The sequence below is a fragment of the Vidua chalybeata genome, chromosome 12 (genome assembly GCF_026979565.1).
Source record: "Vidua chalybeata isolate OUT-0048 chromosome 12, bVidCha1 merged haplotype, whole genome shotgun sequence".
NCBI classification, from domain to species: Eukaryota; Metazoa; Chordata; class Aves; order Passeriformes; family Viduidae; genus Vidua; species Vidua chalybeata.
In genome coordinates this window covers 19,292,733-19,311,349 of record NC_071541.1, presented here as the reverse complement: position 1 = coordinate 19,311,349, position 18,617 = coordinate 19,292,733, and the positions used below count along the sequence as shown (strand labels likewise).

The window sequence follows — 18,617 nt, the reverse complement described above, 5'->3', positions numbered from 1 at the left end:
TGTCTGCTTGCTACCAGTAATTGAGCTTTTGATTTATTCTGGGCTTTTTTTGGGTTTTGGTTTTTTTTTTTTTTTTTTGGTTTTAATTTGGCAGCTATGCTTTCCACTTTTTCAATTCTATTTTTTTTTTGTTTGTTTGTTTGATCACAAAGCTTGTCTCTGTAATTTAGAACTTTGATTGTTCTGGAGTGGATTATTCACAATAGATTACAATAGATAAATACTGAGAGCATCCAGAAATGCTGAACAGTCCCAGACTTGGCTGCTCAATACTCTGTTCCTTAGACAGAAATTCTCCATGCCTGCAGATGTCCACCTTCAAATGCCATTCATTCAGACCTGTACAATAATATTAGTCATCCACAAGACTTTGACCTGTCCCAGGATTCAGGAGGCAAGAGCAGTAGGGGATGCAGAGCTTCAAATCCCTTACAGGGATGGCTATGATCCCAATCTTTAGCTACCATTAAGGAATCATCACAATCCTTTGAGCTAGAATAAAACAGACATCAGGTTGTAAATAAGTTTTAATAAAAATATTTGAACGAGGTATTGCAAAGTTTTTTACAGTAGCTGCTGGAATATCCAGCATTTAAGCAATTCATCCAGGCACAATTACAAACCACAAAAAAAGGTAACAGGTTTTAGACATCACATGTGTTTTAGGAAGAATCAAATCTCCTCCAAAGCCACGCCTAAGATCTGCCTATACTAAGCAGGTGTAATAGTGTGAGTTACTTCTCAGCTCAGCAATACCCAGCAGGAGAAGCTGTGCACACTTACAGTCAGGACAGAGCAGACAGGACGGCAGGAACACTGTGGGTTTTCTTCCAGGATTTAGGAGCTCACTGGGTGTGGTTCTATCTGTAAGAGGCCCCACTGCACAGACCCCTTCCCAAGCTGAAAGCACTGAAGACAGCTGTTAGATGCACAGGCAAGTCCACCAAGGTTTGACCTTTTCCAGCACTGGAGTACAAGTCATCCTAGTGGAGAAACCAGGATGATGGCTCTCCTTCTGCACACCCCACTGTAATCCCAGCAGTCTGCTCCACATCCAAAGGAACTTCAGAGCTAAAACCCACTGCTACCAGAACTTAGGAAGCTGCTGCTTTCAGAGGGATTACACACAAACCAGGACACTGGTGCACTGTTACAATCCTAGAAGTGTCTTTGCCTCCTCGCTCTGTGCCAGGAGGGTTTCACTGGCGTACTTCTGGAGCAGCTCCATCTTCTTTCTTCGTACAAGAGCTTCCTCAATCTGCACAGATACAAACAGGGTGGATTCAGCTCACTTGAGATGCTGAAACCTCAGATAATCAGCTATACCACAACACTTCCTAGTTTATGGAATACTTAGGCAGGTTTTGGGAATTCACAGGTGAAAAGGGTTATAGCATTTGCAAGAGGATTAAAAAGCTGTAGGGTCAAGTCACAGAAGTCACACATTTAGGGCACTTTTACTGATGACCTGATGTAAATTAAGATGTGTCTTGCAAAAGTCAGTGTGCATCTCTGCAGCTGAGTGCTGTTATGCCTTACCTCCTGTTGAGTTGGCACTGGAACATGTGCAATGAATTTCTGCTGGCCATCTTCACCTTCTCTCTCCTTGCCACCTTCCTCATCAGACTAAAAAGTGAAAAAAATCACATCAAGTTTATTTTCTATAGAGGTCATAAAAAAACCCTTTTTTTTGTTCAGAAGGAACAAAGCATGGTCAACACTACACAGGAACGAGTGAAGAGGACCCAGCACAAAAGAACACAAGGATCACATGCAGAACCTGCTCCTTGACATTTTCAGCATTACTGCTTCCATTTCTCACATGGCCTTTGCTCTGCTGTGGCATGGGCATGAATGTAAAGCTCTATTTCCTCCCCTTCCATAACTCTGGCTGCCACAGCAAAGCTGTGAACAGAAGAGCCAGCTATGCAAGAAGACAGCAAGTGCTTTACAAATATGGGTACCACTTCCCTGTACAGCTCTGTACTGCTTTGGTCCCACACCTGCGAGCTGGGCTCATGAACCATGGGATCATACAAATAAAATAGGTACTGGTGGAGCCACCAGATCATCTGATGGATTCCTCCTTTTTATAGTGCTTAACCCACTTAGATACAGACTGAGAAATGAGAACTTGTTTCCAGTACCCTTCTCCAGATGTCACTGGGAGCAGGGAGAAGAAACAGCCATGTCACAGCAGTGACACCAGCACCAGCAAAGCCCTGCTGCATTGTAATTCAAGTGTAAACAAGGCCCTGCACCCCCTGGGTTTTCACACAGTGGCAGTGTGACATTATCCTGTCCCCAAAGCTGCTTGTGCTGTTACTGAGGCAGGCTGTACTCAGGAGCCAGACTGAGCAGTTACCAAGACACCACCTGACAAAAACAATGCCACTTAAATCACAGCAAGGTGTTTCTCACTCCAGTGAAAGGTCTGTCCTCACCTGCCAGCCTCCAGCACTCCCTAAGCTTGGGCCAAGAGCACTCCCCTACTACTGATTCTTACTAAACTGTGCAGTGGGCGAGGGGGGAGAGGGGCAGGACAGCAGCAGACAGGTCCTTGGCAGAGTAGTGCCATGTCCAAGAAGGAAGCACAGAAGACACATGGGAAGTCACATCACCTGAGCCACCCCCTACCTCTTCCTCATGGACAGCATAGATGTTTTCTTCCTCCTCCTCCTCGCCTCTTGCAAGTCGTGCTTCTCTCTCCATCTTCCATTTTTCCACTGCTTCTGCTATAACTGGGGAGCAAAGGAAAATGGCAAGTGTGGCTGAGAGCCAGTCAGAGCAGCATGGTCTTACTGCCAGAGCTTTTCCAATGGACTTAAACTTCTTGCCTACATCCTCTACATCAGAAAAAAAAAGGTGCCTTAACTTCAGAGTCCATCACCACCCCTTCCTGGGCTGCTCTGTGCAGGTTTGGAATCTCACATACCTTTCTTCTCATGTTCCTGCTCCAGGGGCTCCAGAATGCCATCATCTTCATCCCTGTAGCCATAGTACTCGGCGTCGATGTCCTTCATAAGCTCAGCCCGGGTCTTCCGTGGGGGTGGCAGGGCTGCAAGAACACCGCTGTCACCCACCAGGTCACCTCCATCACCTGCTGAGTGCCCCCAGCTTGTCCCCACCCTCACAGCCCCCACAGCTGCCCCGCACCAGCCAACACCCAGCACGGTGGAGCTGCTGCCAGCACTGGGAGCACTGGTGTCGCCCTCTGGCTGCACAAACCAGTTCCAGTACAGCACCCAATGGTTCCCCCACATCCTGGAGTACCTCCCACAAGTTATCTTTGCCTCACTTTCAGGCCCAAGCAATTCCCACTCATTCTGAGTTTCATCCCCTTACATCCAGTTTTTCATTATGAAAATTCATTCCTGCTTCTAAAATTATGTTCAACCCAACGTTCTCTTTTTCTAATCCTGAACTCTGAGTACCATTTTACAACTTCTCAATAAAGTTTGCCTCTTAAGCTGGAAAGTTTCTATAGGCCATCAGTCCTCACCATTTGGAATTCCCAGTAGAAACCAGTGTACTCCTTACTACATTTCCTTAATTACAAAAAGCCAAAGGTGCTCTAGCATTTAATTAATTACCTGTGCTCAGTGTTTCACCGAGCTGACCTAAGACATTCAGAAATGCTGTTACCAGCACTCCCCACAAACTACAACAGCATTTTACTCAAGATATTCTACTACACAGATTCATGTCTGGGAAGAGCTGCTCTTTACTTACGTTCCTTTTCAAAAAGCTCTCTAACTCCTGGCAAATCCTTTGCAGCCCCAAAGTATTTGTAGCCTCTGTTTCCTGGAACCTCTTTCCCTTCATGATCTAACATTTTTGGGCCAATCCTCTGAAAAATAAACAGAGTTCATAGTTTAAAACTTTCTTCTAACACAGCCAAAAATTTTAGGGGCTGAATAAAAATAACACTGGCCAAGCCATCCATGGTTAACTAAATGTTATGTATTTTTCTCAGCAGTCAGTTCACTTGCAAGCAGAACAACCATGCACTACAACACATTCCACACTTACAGCATAATCTGGACCTCCCAGCTCCTTTATTCTGTATTCCCAGTGTCCTTTCTCCCTCAGAAGTTTGTTTATTTCATCATTCAGGTCCCGAATTCTGAATTCACCCAATCCAGCTGTTAGAGAGGAAAAAAAGACCAATAAATCAGGCAGCTCAGGGAAACACCAGAGGAATTTCAGAATTTATGCAATGGAAACAGCCTAGTTCACATGAAATGGGATTTTCACTGTAACTGCTTATGACTAGATATTCAAAAAAATAAAACATAGTTAGAAAAATCTTACCATTTTGGATCTGTGCCACTTTCTTGGAAATCTCCCCAATGATCTAGTCAAACAAGAACACAGAAATTCATTTCTAAATCAGTGGAGGGAACAAAGGAGACAGAGCCAGATTGTTTGAGAAGTGCATGGCAATAGGACAAGCAGCAATAAAATACAAGTAGAAACTGGAGAAATTCTGATTAAATTCAAGGGGAAAGAAACCATTAGGAAGATAATCAAGCACTGGAACAAAAAACCTGGAATCTAAATCCTTGAAGATGTTGAAGACTCAGCAGGACATGGCCTTGCAGCAACCTGACATGGTAGGAACTACTTTGAACACTGAGCTGTACAATCTCAGAAAATGTTCTGTGATTTAACTGTCAGGACACTGACAAGTGTGGAAAACCCCTTGTAAGCAGGCTGTCTAAGCAGGAAGTGTAAAGTTCTACCCCCTAGAGAATTAGAAAATCCACAGGTTGCCATTACCTGTCTCCTCCATTTCTCAGCTTTGGGCAGCTCATTACACTCTGATGCAAGGAAAGGCCTTCGCTCCTGTTGGACAGAAAACCACACACATCAAACTCAGCTGAGCACTGACACACAGCATTTCACAGGCTTTACTGCTCCATTAATGCCAAATTATGCTACCAAACTCCAGGGCCTTCTGCTCCCACAGATTTTTAGTAAGTGGAGAGTAATAATGACTTGCAGCCCTGACAAATGAAACTATCACAGACTACAAAGACCTACTTAAATCCACTTTATCCAAACCAAATCTCTCACCTGTTTTTTTTTCAAAACACCCCATAATCATCTCCAATAAAACAAACGTTCCATTCAGGACAGTTTCACCATTTTCAGCACACACGACCTCCTTAAGGTTAAGCTTTTCTCAACTACTACTAGTAAATAATGTAATTTATTTCCAGTTTATACAGAGTACCTTCTTCTCAACTTTCTTCACATTCCATTGGCGTGCTTACACAAACTAATGCATCATCTTGTTTCTAGGGTTTTGTGTGCAGTTATTTTGTCCCTTTCCCCACAGTTTTACCTTTTATTAAAAAACTCTACCTTTTATTAAAAGGTATTAAACCCCTTTTTTCTGCATAATATGCAATATGAAACAGAAAAGTAAAGAAAGTTTGGAGAAACTCTAGTGGAGAATTTTCCTGGCTGTGTGAGCATGAAATTCAGTCAGCTGAAATATTTTCCTTCTAACTGGAGTCAAGCACAGGACACCTGGGCTCTGAACAAGGCCTGCCTTCCTCCCTGACCTGAGCTGACAAACCTCCAGGGCTTTTACACCTCACCTTGACTTTTCCTTCCTCAAGCTGGGCTTGACGAAATCTTGCCAAGGCCGTCCTAAAGAGAAGAAAGCCGATTTACTTTTGCAAATCCACAATCCAGCAAGTTTTGCTCTGGATGTTTATTATGGTCTTAATTACAGTCTGCAGAAAACAAAGGCTTGAACACATTCACTGACCACCTCCAGCTCTTCCAGCTAATGACTTCTCACCACTCGAAATCCTCAGTGGTTCATTTCTCAAGCAAAGCAATGCTGACTGATTCCTCCTATCAGGCCTGGCATCTCTGTTCCCAAAATGGGAACTGCCCAATACCACAAGGGTTCTTTACAACACATTTCAGTGTACTTATCCCCCAGCTTGCAGGGAGACAAGTACATTACCACAGGGTCTCTCCTGCACAGACCCACCCAGCACAGCTACAGGAGCTCCACAGCACCAGGTGTGTGTGTGCAGGTGCCCTCCAACTCCCACTTCATCTGGGCCAGGCACAACTGAGTATCCAAAAGCATCAGTAAACTGTCAGTGCTTTAAGAGAGGCTGAACAGCCAGTTCTATGGGCCAGCCAGTCACAGATGTGTGAGATCAGGTTCAGTCAGGGCCAGCAGCCACGGATGTGTGAGACCGGGTCGGGCCGCAGCCTCAGCTGAGGTGAGCCCGGACTCAGCGGTGCTCCCGCCGCACTCACATGGCCTTCTCCGCGTTTCGAGCCTGCAAGACACAAACAGAGCGGCCTCAGGCACCCCCGGCCCCGCCCTGCTCCTCGCCTCCAGCGCTCCCGGCCTGCGGCCAGTCCCCTCCGCCCGAGGGGCAGCGGCACCATGGGACAACAAGTGCTGAGAGGCCCCTCAGCCCTGCAGGCCCCATGGTCCCGCCGTGTCCCCGAGCTGCTCATCCCCTGAGCCCTGCACTCACCATGGTCCCGCCGTGCCCTCAGCCCCGCACTCACCATGGTCCCGCCGTGCCCTCAGCCCCTCAGCCCCGCACTCACCATGGCCCCTCCGTGCCCTCAGCCCCTCAGCCCCGCACTCCCCATGGTCCCTCCGTGCCCTCAGCCCCGCACTCACCATGGTCCCACCGTGCCCTCAGCCCCTCACTCACCATGGTCCCTCCGTGCCCTCAGCCCCTCAGCCCCGCACTCACCATGGTCCCTCCGTGCCCTCAGCCCCGCACTCACCATGGTCCCTCCGTGCCCTCAGCCCCGCACTCACCATGGTCCCACCGTGCCCTCAGCCCCGCACTCCCCATGGTCCCTCCGTGCCCTCAGCCCCGCACTCACCATGGTCCCACCATGCCCTCAGCCCCTCACTCACCATGGTCCCTCCGTGCCCTCAGCCCCTCAGCCCCGCACTCACCATGGTCCCTCCGTGCCCTCAGCCCCGCACTCACCATGGTCCCTCCGTGCCCTCAGCCCCGCACTCACCATGGTCCCTCCGTGCCCTCAGCCCCGCACTCACCATGGTCCCTCCGTGCCCTCAGCCCCGCACTCACCATGGTCCCACCGTGCCCTCAGCCCCTCAGCCCTGCACTCACCATGGTCCCACCGTGCCCTCAGCCCCTCAGCCCCTCACTCACCATGGTCCCACCGTGCCCTCAGCCCCTCAGCCCTGCACTCACCATGGTCCCGCCGTGCCCTCAGCCCCTCAGCCCCGCACTCACCATGGTCCCACCGTGCCCTCAGCCCCTCACTCATCATGGTCCCTCCGTGCCCTCAGCCCCTCAGCCCTGCACTCACCATGGTCCCGCCGTGCCCTCAGCCCCTCAGCCCCGCACTCACCATGGTCCCGCCGTGCCCTCAGCCCCTCAGCCCCGCACTCACCATGGTCCCGCCGTGCCCTCAGCCCCTCAGCCCCTCACTCACCATGGTCCCGCCGTGCCCTCAGCCCCTCAGCCCCGCACTCACCATGGTCCCGCCGTGCCCTCAGCCCCTCAGCCCCTCACTCACCATGGTCCCGCCGTGCCCTCAGCCCCTCAGCCCCTCACTCACCATGGTCCCGCCGTGCCCTCAGCCCCTCAGCCCCGCACTCACCATGGTCCCGCCGTGCCCTCAGCCCCTCAGCCCCTCACTCACCATGGTCCCGCCGTGCCCTCAGCCCCTCAGCCCCGCACTCACCATGGTCCCGCCGTGCCCTCAGCCCCTCAGTCCCGCCGAACGCTCTGTGCACGCAGCAGCTCCACAGCCCCGGAAGTGAACCCGGCCCCGCTCCCCAGTGCGCCTGCGCGCCCCGCCCGCGCAGGGCTCGGTGCGCATGCGCGCTGCTGGGGCCGGCGGGCCCCGCGGGGACGAGCAGGGAGCGGCCCGGGGAGCGGAGGGAGCTCGGGGACCGCGCGGTGCCGCCGCTGCCGTGGCACGCACACCGCCCGCTGCCCGGGCTGCTCCCAGCCCCGTCCGGCCTGGCCTCGGACACTGCCGGGGATCCAGGGGCAGCCCACCCTCACGTGGGAAGAAGCTCCTTCTAATACGTGATCTCAATTTTCCCTTTTCGTTCGCACCCATTCTCCCTTGTCCGGTCACTCAATTCCTGACGAACAGCCCTTCTCTCTAACCAGTTCATGAGTTTGCCAAAATGAATGAGGAGATGCCTCAGTATTAGTGAAAAAACCAACATGAAACATACAAATAATTGATTTTTCCCATGTCCCACAGCGTATGATATCACCACTTGCCTGTCCAGCTCCTGTTCACTTGCGAGAAACTGACCATGAACAGCAGCACCAATGTTCCCACAGAAAACGGCCAAGGAACACACACCTCCTTTTGAAGTAATTTTCTCCTTTTGGAACTTACAGCTTAGTTTGTGTTCCTCAGCTTTTAAATCTTGTTTTCTTTATATAAAAATAGATTCTTAGAGGAAAACACCACTATGTAGTTGTCATTTAAGTCCCAAAGACTTCCAAGCCTCAGTAATCAGAGAGGTCCAAACTTTACTGCTTTTTAACTAATATAATTGTGTGCAAAGACTTAATTTGTCCCAACCTAGCAGGCTGAACCACCATGCACTGTGCATCGGCACTACCCCAGGAGAACTCAGCCATTTCACCCTTGCTTCCAAAATCACCAGGAATGTCACCCTGACAGGAAGTGCAATGATAACAGATACACAAGCGCCAGTGCACAGCTGCAGACTGCCAGTCTGGTCCTTCTCCCTGTAGGGACAGACACCACAGCCCATTTCTCACTGCTACAGCAGTCCCACTGCTACAGCCTTTGGATCTGGAAAGGAAAACCTTTAGAGTGACAATTTGGACACAAGCCGAGTCCAGCACACCATCTCTGCCCCTCACTGCAGATTCCACAGGATCTGCCAGAGCTGGAGCAGAGCCAGCAGCTCAGAGGCACCCCAGGCAAAGCCCAGTCCGCACACCAGGTGTTAGCACACCCCTTGCCCGGCTGCCTTAGGGTGAAGCATTGGTCAGCCAAGAGCTCCTGCACACCAAGACTTTACTGAGTGCATGTGAAGATCCTCTCTTTATCAGCTCCTTTCTCAGCTGGTCGCTGACCCCCAGTGAACCAGCACAGCACAGGCACCAGGGGACAGGGCAAGTGCAGATGCTTCAAGTTCTCAGTGCCGCTGTGGCAGCTCAAACTCCGCTCTGACCTACTCAGAGTTTGGAACTCCCTGCACCTCCAGCAACCTCCTCCTGTAGTAGTTTTTCCATAAAATGCTTGAAGTGCAGCAGCACAGATGTACCCAGCCCCCCATCCAGCCCCCACTCCCATGAACATGTGCCGACAGGACCTTAACATGAGACAGTAAAAAAGAAAAGGCCAAGCTGAACCTCCACATACCCCTTTTAATATGCTGTTTTGCACTGTGTACAGGAAAACCAAAAATAAACAAAAGGAACTTTAGCCAAACTCCCCTTCCTCCTCCAGCTTTATTGATAGTTTAAAATTACATTTTCTATGTTCTAGGACTTCAATTGCTCTTACCATCTTACTTTAAAAACCGATTACAAGCAAATGAAACTCAGTTGTCTAAGTGATATAGTATACAAAAATAACATCTTGATTTCTGTGAAAATGCATTTATTTGCAACTCCTGAATAGCTCCAAATTGTTTATGCTATGAGCACTGATGTCTGGGTTTCAGATTGACTTTGAGATATTTATTCAAAAGCTTCCCATTGCGTTCTGTATCTTCAGCATTAACATTCACTGACTGAATTACTGTTACTTTTAGATTTATTTCAGATTTCTCTCTCTCTCTCATGGCCATTAACAGGCATGTGCATCTTGTTTGTTTACTCCCACTCAGCTATATGCTCTAGGTAGGGCCTGATGCAGATATCACTTGGTGTTAACAGCTATTGAGGTCAGACAATCCAAGGCCATTGTAATAAAATAAAAGTTATGAGGAAGTTTGGACACTTCCAGAATTTCATTCCTCCTGCATAGGATCACTTCCCTGTAACCCAGAGAGGGTTTTTGCTGGTCTGACTCAACTCTTCCCACTCATCAATCCCTATTCACCAGTGGCACGGAAAGGGGGTTCTTTAACAAAGCATTATACATAACACCTCTACCAAACTAAACATAAACATTTTTGTAGTTAAATGCAGAAAGTTGATTTTTCCACCCCTTTCCTCCTTTTACACGGCAAGTAAAGCTCACTGGCCTGGGAGTAGCCTCTATCTGCCAACCTTTGGCCAGTGAAGAGGATTCAGAGAAAAATAATACAACCATCAATCAGAAAAAGGAGGGGCGACAAAGGAAAATAATTAGGCTGTAGCTTCAATTGTGCATTCCCGTGCAAGGTGCCCTGACTCGCCGCAGCGGTAGCAGTTGACTTCACTGGTCTTGCTGCAGTTGATGGCTACATGGCCAGTTTCACCACACCTGCAAAAGCAAAGCTTCTGTCAGAACAGCCACAACACTCACAGGAGCACTCCTACTCTGTCCAGGACATTGTCTACTTCAGTTTCATGCAATGCTAGTTCTGCATTCAAGGCTTCTGTTCCAGAATTCTCTGACATGCAGGAAGTCTGTCTTCAGCAGAGCCATGAACTGCTCCCAAATGATCAACTCACATTAATCACTGTATGTGCCAGAACCACTGTACAACAGCTTTGTGTGTTGGCAGGGTCTTTTCCCAATTTGTCCTGGGTTTTGCCTGTTCCCAATGCTTATGCATGCTGTTTAGCCTTGTTTTGAGAATAATTAGTTTTAACTCAAATGCACCGTGTTCTCTCTCCTTCCTCCACAGAAGGGAATGTTGGTGGGGGTGAAGAATACTGCTCTCAGGAACATGCTGTTTCTGGTATATGCCTGCATTCAAAAACCAGACAACACTCTGAAGAAGATGGCATTTCAAACCAATTTAACACCCACTTCTATTCACTGTTCCCATAACCAAAGCATCTTCAGTGTGTTCCTGCAGGGGCTGGCTGTGCCAGTCAGCTGGGCAGTACAGCTGGGTCTGTCAGCTCTGGCAGAAGACACAGGGTACCTGCCTCTGTGCTGCAGCAGAGTACATCCTGCCACCTTCTGCAATAGGACACGACCCTTTCTGTACAGCTCAAATGACCAAACACCTGCACTGGGGGGGCAGCTAGAGATACATCATGGACTCTTTACTCCACGTTGCTATTAAGTGTTTAAGCCTTAGTTTTGAACAACAGTGAGTAACTGCTCAAACAAACTGTATTTCCTAACCAAAACCAGACACAGAATGCATCCAGCACATGAGGTGCCTCTCACAGCTGCCTCCTGTCAGTCCTTACCTATAGCATTTCACTTTGGTGCAGTCTTTTTGAATGTGCCCAAACTCTCCACAAGAATAGCACTTCTGCTCGTCTGCGTGGTCGCAGTCGCGGGCCAGGTGGCCGGGCTTGCCACAGTTGTAGCAGCACTGCTCCCTCTCCCTCTTGGGCTCCTTGCAGTCCTTCGCAATGTGGCCACCTCTACCGCAGTTATAGCAGGCTTCCACAATAAGAAAAACATACCAAACAAGACTATAAAACCTTGGTAGCGTGAGGGGCGGCATGCTGTGAACAGGGCACGTGCACAGCTTGTTCCCAGGGAATCCCAGCACCCTTCTCTTCAGCCAGAGCTCTGCCCGTGGCACTGAAGAGATGGAATATTTAGAGATACTTACCATCCTCCTGAAGGTCACAGTCCTTGGCAAGATGGCCAGACTCACCACAGCGGTAACAGATATCCGGCAGAGACGAAGACATGAACTGGAAGCCTGCTTGAAAAGGGTAAAAGAAAAAAATACAGCCATAAGTATTAAGTGCAGAATACTTTTAAGAATCAATCACAAACTGAATTGACAAGTTTGCTTCACTCTCAGAGCTCCTGGCCAAACTCTTAGGTAGAGGCAAATTTCGCTGGTTCTTATTACCACTTTGATTCTCAGCTTCTTCACTCGGGTCTGCCAGAGCCTGGTTTACTCACTGCACACAGCAGCCAGCTGGAGTTCTGCTGTCCAAAGGAACAGCACAGCAGAGCCACCACTCACCTCTGCCACGGCTCCTCATCCCACGGCCACGGCCCATCCCAGTGGGGCACTCCCGGGCCCAGTGGCCAGTACGGCCACACTTGAAGCACTCGTTGCTGCTCATGGCTGCAGATCACCTGTCTGAACAAGAAAGACATTTTTGAGCACCTTCTGTTCCTCCAGCCAAAGGCTACATTAAAATGAGAGATTTAGAGGTTTCCCAGACCCTCAGCAAAGGCAGTCAAACCATACAGGACTTCCAGGTAAGTCAGTGCTTTCTTGTACAGTAGCTGATTATAACCATTGAAACCACTGCAAGTCTGCCTCCACTCTGGTTTGAGTAAGACAGCTTTGAACAGATAGTGTGCTATGTAACTTTTTCTCTAATTATTTATATGATTATTATATTTATATTATTCTCTAAGTATTTATATGAAGTAAAGAGTAGCCACCCTTTACTTCAAGAAATTCCAAAACGTTCAGGTAGAGGGAAAAAGAGAAGGAAATCTCTTAAACTACTGTATTAGCAGCCTTAATGTCATTATCCCTTTCAGTAAAGCACCTTCTTTGTTGCTGAGAGTTAAATTCAAAAGCCAGAAACTTAATCTCTACAAGTTATTTCCTCCTGGTAGTTGTTACATTTTCTCTTGATGGACCTGCCTGGCAGCTACTACCTTTACTGACTGGAAACCAAGTGAAAGAATAGGCAGTATTAAACCTAAAGTGTTCAAAAGCCCTTTAGCTTAACATTTGAAGATTATAAGTCTTTTATGACCTAAGCAGCAGTTTAACTCTGAAATGCAAAATTACAACTTGTAATTAACCTATAGGTCAGGATGCATATTTCACTCCAGGTATACATGAAAGAAAACGCTTTAAGGTGTTAAGACAGCAGACACTTGCCAACTACGTAGAAGGCTAACTGGGCAAAACATCCTTAGAATGCTCTGGAAGCATCAGACAGGCAGTTTTGACAGCCCAAACTGGGAATGGAGGTCAGTACTGCACAAGCAGAGCCAGCCTGCACAGCCCACAGTGGACAGGGCAGGTCCCAGACTGTGCTCACACTGCCACACCTCCCCTGAGCTGCAGGACACCCACACAACACCTCCAGAGCCAGAAAGAAAAGAACAAGGAAGTTACACATTTAAAATGAAGTCTTTTTTAAAGCGTGCTTGAAGACAAGTTTAAAGTACACTGGTCTAAAAATGTGCATGTCAAGCTTTGTTTTGATGAAGTCTCCTGAAGCTTAAATACCTCACATTACTCTTTACCCAACAGAAGTAGAATCGTTATCTGGCATGTTTCACAGTTTACCTGATCTCCCTTCAAGGTAATTCCCCTGTAACCCTGCAGTTTATTCACATTACAGAATGATTCCCCTCCTCCCAGACCTCCAGCATCCTAGATTACAGGAATATCCCAGAAGTTGAGTTTTGAAGAAAGCCACTACAGGAGCAGTAAAACAACACATGACCTCCAGAAGGAATAAGAATTAGCTCTTAAATACAGTGTGCATCTAAACATGAATTGTTATTTAACTATTTCCAAAGTACCTCAGTGTTTCACAAATTTATTGTGGCTTTTTATCCACTCCTCCCTTGAAACAGGTCCTCTCTCTCTGATGGTCTTCTGCACAGAAATGGTTATTCCAACCACAGTAGATGGGTGAGAATTTAAAATACAAGAGGACATAGTCTAGCATGTCATCTCTGTAATCCCACATCTAACTTCCAGCTGGACCAGATGATGGATTTTGCCCTCAAAATGAAAGATGGCCAGATTAGGGTTAGGAGTGAAAAGCTGCAAGAAGACCTTAAACACATCTAAACAAAGTTAAAACAACTGGTTGTTGGAGCACTTAGAGAGATTCACTTGATTTCACACACAACTCAGCGTTCTCTGCTTCATTTCAGTGTTCAAGATTTCCAGCCTCTTCTGAGGACAGCCGGGGCTGAGCACTGCCCACTCTGCTGGCAGCAGCTGGCACTCACTGTGCTATTGTTTATGCCTGTTTTCATAGCAACCCTGTTGACACTGCAGAACAGGAAAAACACAGGAACAGCCAACTGCAGGAGCTGGGCTCAGGCACCAGAGTGCATGCTGCTTTTCATTTGCAAGAGGGCCAAGAGAGGGGGTCTCTGAATTTTATATATATATATTCTTTACTTCATTACAACTCTTTTAAACAGTCCTCACATTAAAGCATTATCAAATGGCAACATAAAATCTATTAAAAAGAACAAAATAGTAGGCACCAGCTGTAAGAGAACTGCAGCAAATCTGAAGAGACTTCACTCCCAACCATGAACCTGAGACTCCAGCACGAGGTGACAGGACTGAGACCTGCTGGCAGCGCCCCACAGGAAGCACCGACAGAAGCAGCCAGGTTAACACACGGTAAAAGACCAATGTCTGACAGGTGAGCCAGACCTGCTCCAGATACACAGCAGGCAGCTTTTATATCAAGATTAATGGCAACCTACAGCTAGTCTGTCCTTCTGCCAGTTCAGGTCAGCAGCTTCAGGAGGGACAAAAAGCTCACTCCTCACTGCCCCAAATGAATGTCAATACAGAAGTTTTACATCTGATTCAGAGTTTTTTTTTCCTTTTTAACTGCCCCTTCAAAAGGAAAACCTCAAGTTTCTCTTCCTCTGCTACACAGCAAATTGGTAAAGATTACACAAACTGAAGCAGAAATCTGAAGTCAAACACCAGTCTCTGTGCAAGGATCCTTCTAGGCTGAGGTTCATTTAAACACCTTTATCTTCTGAGGCCCCTTTGCCCCACTCTGAGCTGAACAGCAGTGGAAGGTTGCAGCTGCCATACAAACGTGATTACAAAGCATGCTGCTTCATCCTCAGATCCCTTAAACACATCCAAACAGTTTGCCCGAAGTTTCTCCCCACCAGTATTTCCATGTTAAACTTCTGCATCCTTCCTGTAAAGGATCTGGAACTGCAAATGGGTTCGCCAGTGAGAGGTGACTGCATCCTAACAAGCCTAATTCCCCAGCAGTGTGAGCTGTAAGGATTCAGTTTTCAGAGAAAGCCAACAGCCACCTTCAAGGAGCAACATCCAGAAAAGGCTGGTTCAGAAGACAAGCCCTTAAATGGAGAGCCTCCAAGCACTCTGGACACCATTACAGTTTCCAGTTACTTCCAAGAGAAAAAAAAATGAGCACAGTAAAAACCACCCAAGTTCAAATACTTCTCTCACTTCTGTTAGTCAATATCCCTCCATTTTGTCATCACAGGCAAGTTTCCAGCAGTTCCTTTTATCTATCAAGGCCACCTTAAGTAAGCCTTCTGTAAGAAAGCTACCTAAGTCTTCTTGGAAAGTTTTCAGTCCCAGCTATCACTGTTTTCTGCAGCTCAGATGTGTTACACAAAGCAGCCTGTCCTGTCTGTCCATGTGTCATCGTCCCCTCCCTTCTTACATACCAGAACCAGATTTTTACCTCACCAGGGCAGGAAAAGTGGTAATGGAAAACAAATTATAACTACAGCCTCATCTAGCATTTCTGAGACAGGTCAAATTCTGCAAGATACAGCAAGGCACTGCCTCCTGGATTAGCTCCCAAAACTCATCCAAAAACTCAAGTCTAGTTGTGCTTTCTCACCTCAAACCTTACCTTTCCAGAAAAGGGAGAAGGCAGTTATTTACCTAAACTCCTCCTAAAGACCTCTGTAACTGCAGCTGGAAGCTGAAACATTATTAAGAATTAATTTCAGACCTTGTTCTGTGTGATGGCCATACTGCTAAACAGCAGGGACTGATGACAAAGATCCCTGTGGCACCACAGCACTTTCCTAGGACACGTGTGAAGTTTTTGAGTGCAACTTGAGCACCAAACTTTAAAGCAGGAGTTTCTTGATGATTCTCCTACTTGCAGGAGACACCTCCGACACAAGAAGCTTCCTGTCTCATACTGTGCTTTTCTGTGGCTTTGCAGTTAATGCATATTCAAGACTCTTAGAACAGGAGAGGTGCTAATAATCTCCAGCCTTCATGCATGAGATTCAGCAATATTCAACTCTGTTTTAGTAGCCCTTCTCGACCTGATGATATAAAACACTGCCACAAAGCTCCACTGTAACACTCCTCATTTTATATGACTTTTAGCCTACATGCCCTCCAAATAAGTTGTTTTAACAAACGAAAATACAACTAACTTGGGCTCCTCATAGTAAAAGGAAGGTGAACTTCACCTCAGATTACTCAGGATTGTTCTGGATACCAGCAGTTCCTTAGGATCCAACAACCCAAGAGAACAGGGGAAACTCCCTTCACTCTAGCCCAGTGCTTCTTTTGACCTACAAACAGCACCTGCAGCTGGTATCAGCAGCACAGAGCAGATAAAAGCCACTGCTCCAGCCAGCACATGCAAAGCCCTCCAGCCAGGCAGCTCTAGCAGAGGCACCGTTGGGAAATCAGCAGGACCTTCCCAGGCTGCTGTGACCAACCCACAGCACCACACCTGAATTGGACAAGCCAGAGCTGAGCATGATGAAACCCCAACGTGACAGGAAGTACAGCCCTGCTGTCCTCTGGAGCACTGAAGAGCCAGAAAGGCCTGCTAATCATAAGCTAGCATTTCATTTCAAAAGAGAAGTCAAAGCATTACTCATTTTACAATAAATGCCATCTGTGAGTTTTTATTGCCCAAGCAACATGTTGTAAGAATTCCTGAACACAGGACACATGACTGTCACCAAAGCCACTCAGTATTTAGCAGTTTATCTCCATGTTGTAACCTGAAAACCTGCTACAGCAGTTAGTGATGCTCCTGTCTTCCTCTTCTGTTCTCACTAGAACAAGATACAAAGTTAAGTATTCTGACCAGTGGGTAATAACATCTCAATTCTGAAATAAACTAGCCTGAAAATTCAAGGAAACCTGCTGAAGTGAGAAACGAATCTCTATGCTCCATTTGGGACCCCTCCATACATTTCACAGCCAAGCTGACCCAGGACTGCTGAACATTAACTAAGACTCAAGAGAGGACAGAAACCAGGCCAAAAGGACAGCTTGACTCCACTTAGACAAGTAATTCTTAGATATCTCTGTTGACACAAACAAGAAAGAGAGCAAAAGTTCATCACTCAGTAGCACTTTCTGCCTATTCATACTAGTTAATATGGAAAGGGATAAATCCTATTGAACAAATATGCACATTTTACCATCTTCCCCTTTAATTTTTCTGTCTACCTGTATGAAAATTTGACCTTAAAACACTTCGAGCAACACGTGAGGCTTTAAACATAACATTCAGCCCAGACATTAACAAAGTTAGTTGAAATGGCAGGTTAAACCTGTAACTCTCAGGACTGTTGCACAGCCCTAGTGAACCTATTTAACCTCTTCACTTTGAGGAGGGATGCAGGATTGCTACTTTAGGCAAGTCTGTACTGAAGAAGGAAAAACGGACTAGGTAACCCCAATGCTGCGTGGCAATGGGATCACGTTGAGTGCACACAGGAAATCAGAACTCACTATTAGGTTTAATAAGCGTTGTGATAATGCCGGCTCCTGAATGACTAACAGCGGTTACTTGAGAACTACGCCAGACAGGAACTCAAATAAAAGGCCGCCCCACAGCCCGCGATCTGCAGATGGCACAGACTATTTTTCCTATCCATTTATAGGTCACATTTGGATTTAGAGCAGGCCACCATCCGTGCCTGTGGCGGGAGCAAACAGTTGCGACACCCCGACCCTCTCGTCTCCGGCAGCGCCCCACACGTGGGGAACCACGTGGTGCGCGGGCCGCGGCCCCGCTCGGCCCCGCCGACGGGACTTCAGCGGGGACTCAAAATTAAATTAAAAAAAAACCACAAAAATAACAATTTAATGGAGAAAGGATTTAATTCCAGTCCGTTCTCCGCAGTCCCCCGACTCACAGGACGTTCTTTACCCCAAACTCGCTGGCTCATGGGCGGGCCGGCCGGGCTCCCCCTCCCCACGCCCAGGCGGCCACGTGCAGCGCTGCCCCGGCCCCGCCGCCCACCACCCCCGGCCAAGGGACCGAGCGTGAGGCCCCGCCGGGCCGCGCCCGGGCCGAGCAGAGCGGCTCCCCCCTTGCCCAGCGTCCCGGCCTCCCTCCCCCGAGCGGCGCAGGCTCCATGGGCGCTCCCGGAACCCAGACCTGACTCACCCGCCGCCGCCCGCCGCCCTCTCCAGGCCCGCGGCCCTCACGGCTCTAGCGGCCTTCACGGCCCCCCCGGCGCGCCACAGGGCCGGGAATGGCGCCGGCGCCCGCCCGGCCGTACTTTCCCGCGCGCTAGGCCGGAGTGCGCCAGCGCCATCACCGTCCCGCGCAGTGCCCTCGCTGCAGCCTGGGGGCCCCGCGGGACGCCCGGCCCCTCCCCTGCGCTTCCCTCGCGGCCCCTCGGCGGTACCTGCAGTCCGGTTCCCCGCGGCCGCGGCCCCCGCACGACTCAGCTCCGCTCGCTCGCTCGCTCGGCCCCGCCGGTCCCGCTGCCTGCGCCACACGCGGTGTGCACACGGCCCGTCGGCTCACCCCGCCCCGCCGCTGTGCGCACGGCTCGCCGGAGCCGCCCCGGCCAAT

At 48.6% G+C, this 18,617-nt stretch overlaps 2 protein-coding genes across 8 annotated transcripts; both read right to left on the bottom strand.

Moving 5' to 3' along the window:
* Window positions 1-511: 511 nt before the first annotated feature.
* ISY1 (ISY1 splicing factor homolog) lies at window positions 512-7,796 on the bottom strand. 5 transcript variants are annotated; one of them, XM_053954018.1, is made up of 11 exons: window positions 7,717-7,796; window positions 6,292-6,314; window positions 5,610-5,661; window positions 4,783-4,848; window positions 4,315-4,357; window positions 4,033-4,145; window positions 3,733-3,850; window positions 2,936-3,058; window positions 2,638-2,741; window positions 1,540-1,626; window positions 512-1,258 (listed from the first exon to the last, which is right to left on the bottom strand). In XM_053954018.1, exons 1-11 carry the CDS (start codon window positions 7,717-7,719, stop codon window positions 1,151-1,153), a joined length of 840 nt encoding a protein of 279 aa, XP_053809993.1. In that variant the 5' UTR covers window positions 7,720-7,796; the 3' UTR covers window positions 512-1,150. The 5 variants fall into 5 exon arrangements, with proteins under 5 accessions (XP_053809993.1, XP_053809995.1, XP_053809994.1 ...); XM_053954020.1 differs by lacking the exon at window positions 7,717-7,796 and adding an exon at window positions 6,553-6,587; XM_053954019.1 differs by lacking the exon at window positions 7,717-7,796 and adding an exon at window positions 6,519-6,547.
* A 1,582-nt stretch (window positions 7,797-9,378) lies between these two features.
* CNBP (CCHC-type zinc finger nucleic acid binding protein) lies at window positions 9,379-18,558 on the bottom strand. 3 transcript variants are annotated; one of them, XM_053953783.1, is made up of 5 exons: window positions 18,448-18,558; window positions 12,068-12,187; window positions 11,702-11,797; window positions 11,328-11,526; window positions 9,379-10,443 (listed from the first exon to the last, which is right to left on the bottom strand). In XM_053953783.1, the coding sequence occupies exons 2-5, from the start codon at window positions 12,168-12,170 to the stop codon at window positions 10,326-10,328; spliced, it is 516 nt and encodes a 171-aa protein (XP_053809758.1). In that variant the 5' UTR covers window positions 12,171-12,187; window positions 18,448-18,558; the 3' UTR covers window positions 9,379-10,325. The 3 variants fall into 3 exon arrangements, with proteins under 3 accessions (XP_053809758.1, XP_053809759.1, XP_053809760.1); XM_053953784.1 differs by having other exon boundaries at window positions 11,702-11,794; window positions 18,448-18,557; XM_053953785.1 differs by lacking the exon at window positions 9,379-10,443 and adding an exon at window positions 10,450-10,872.
* Between the last annotated feature and the right edge of the window lie 59 nt (window positions 18,559-18,617).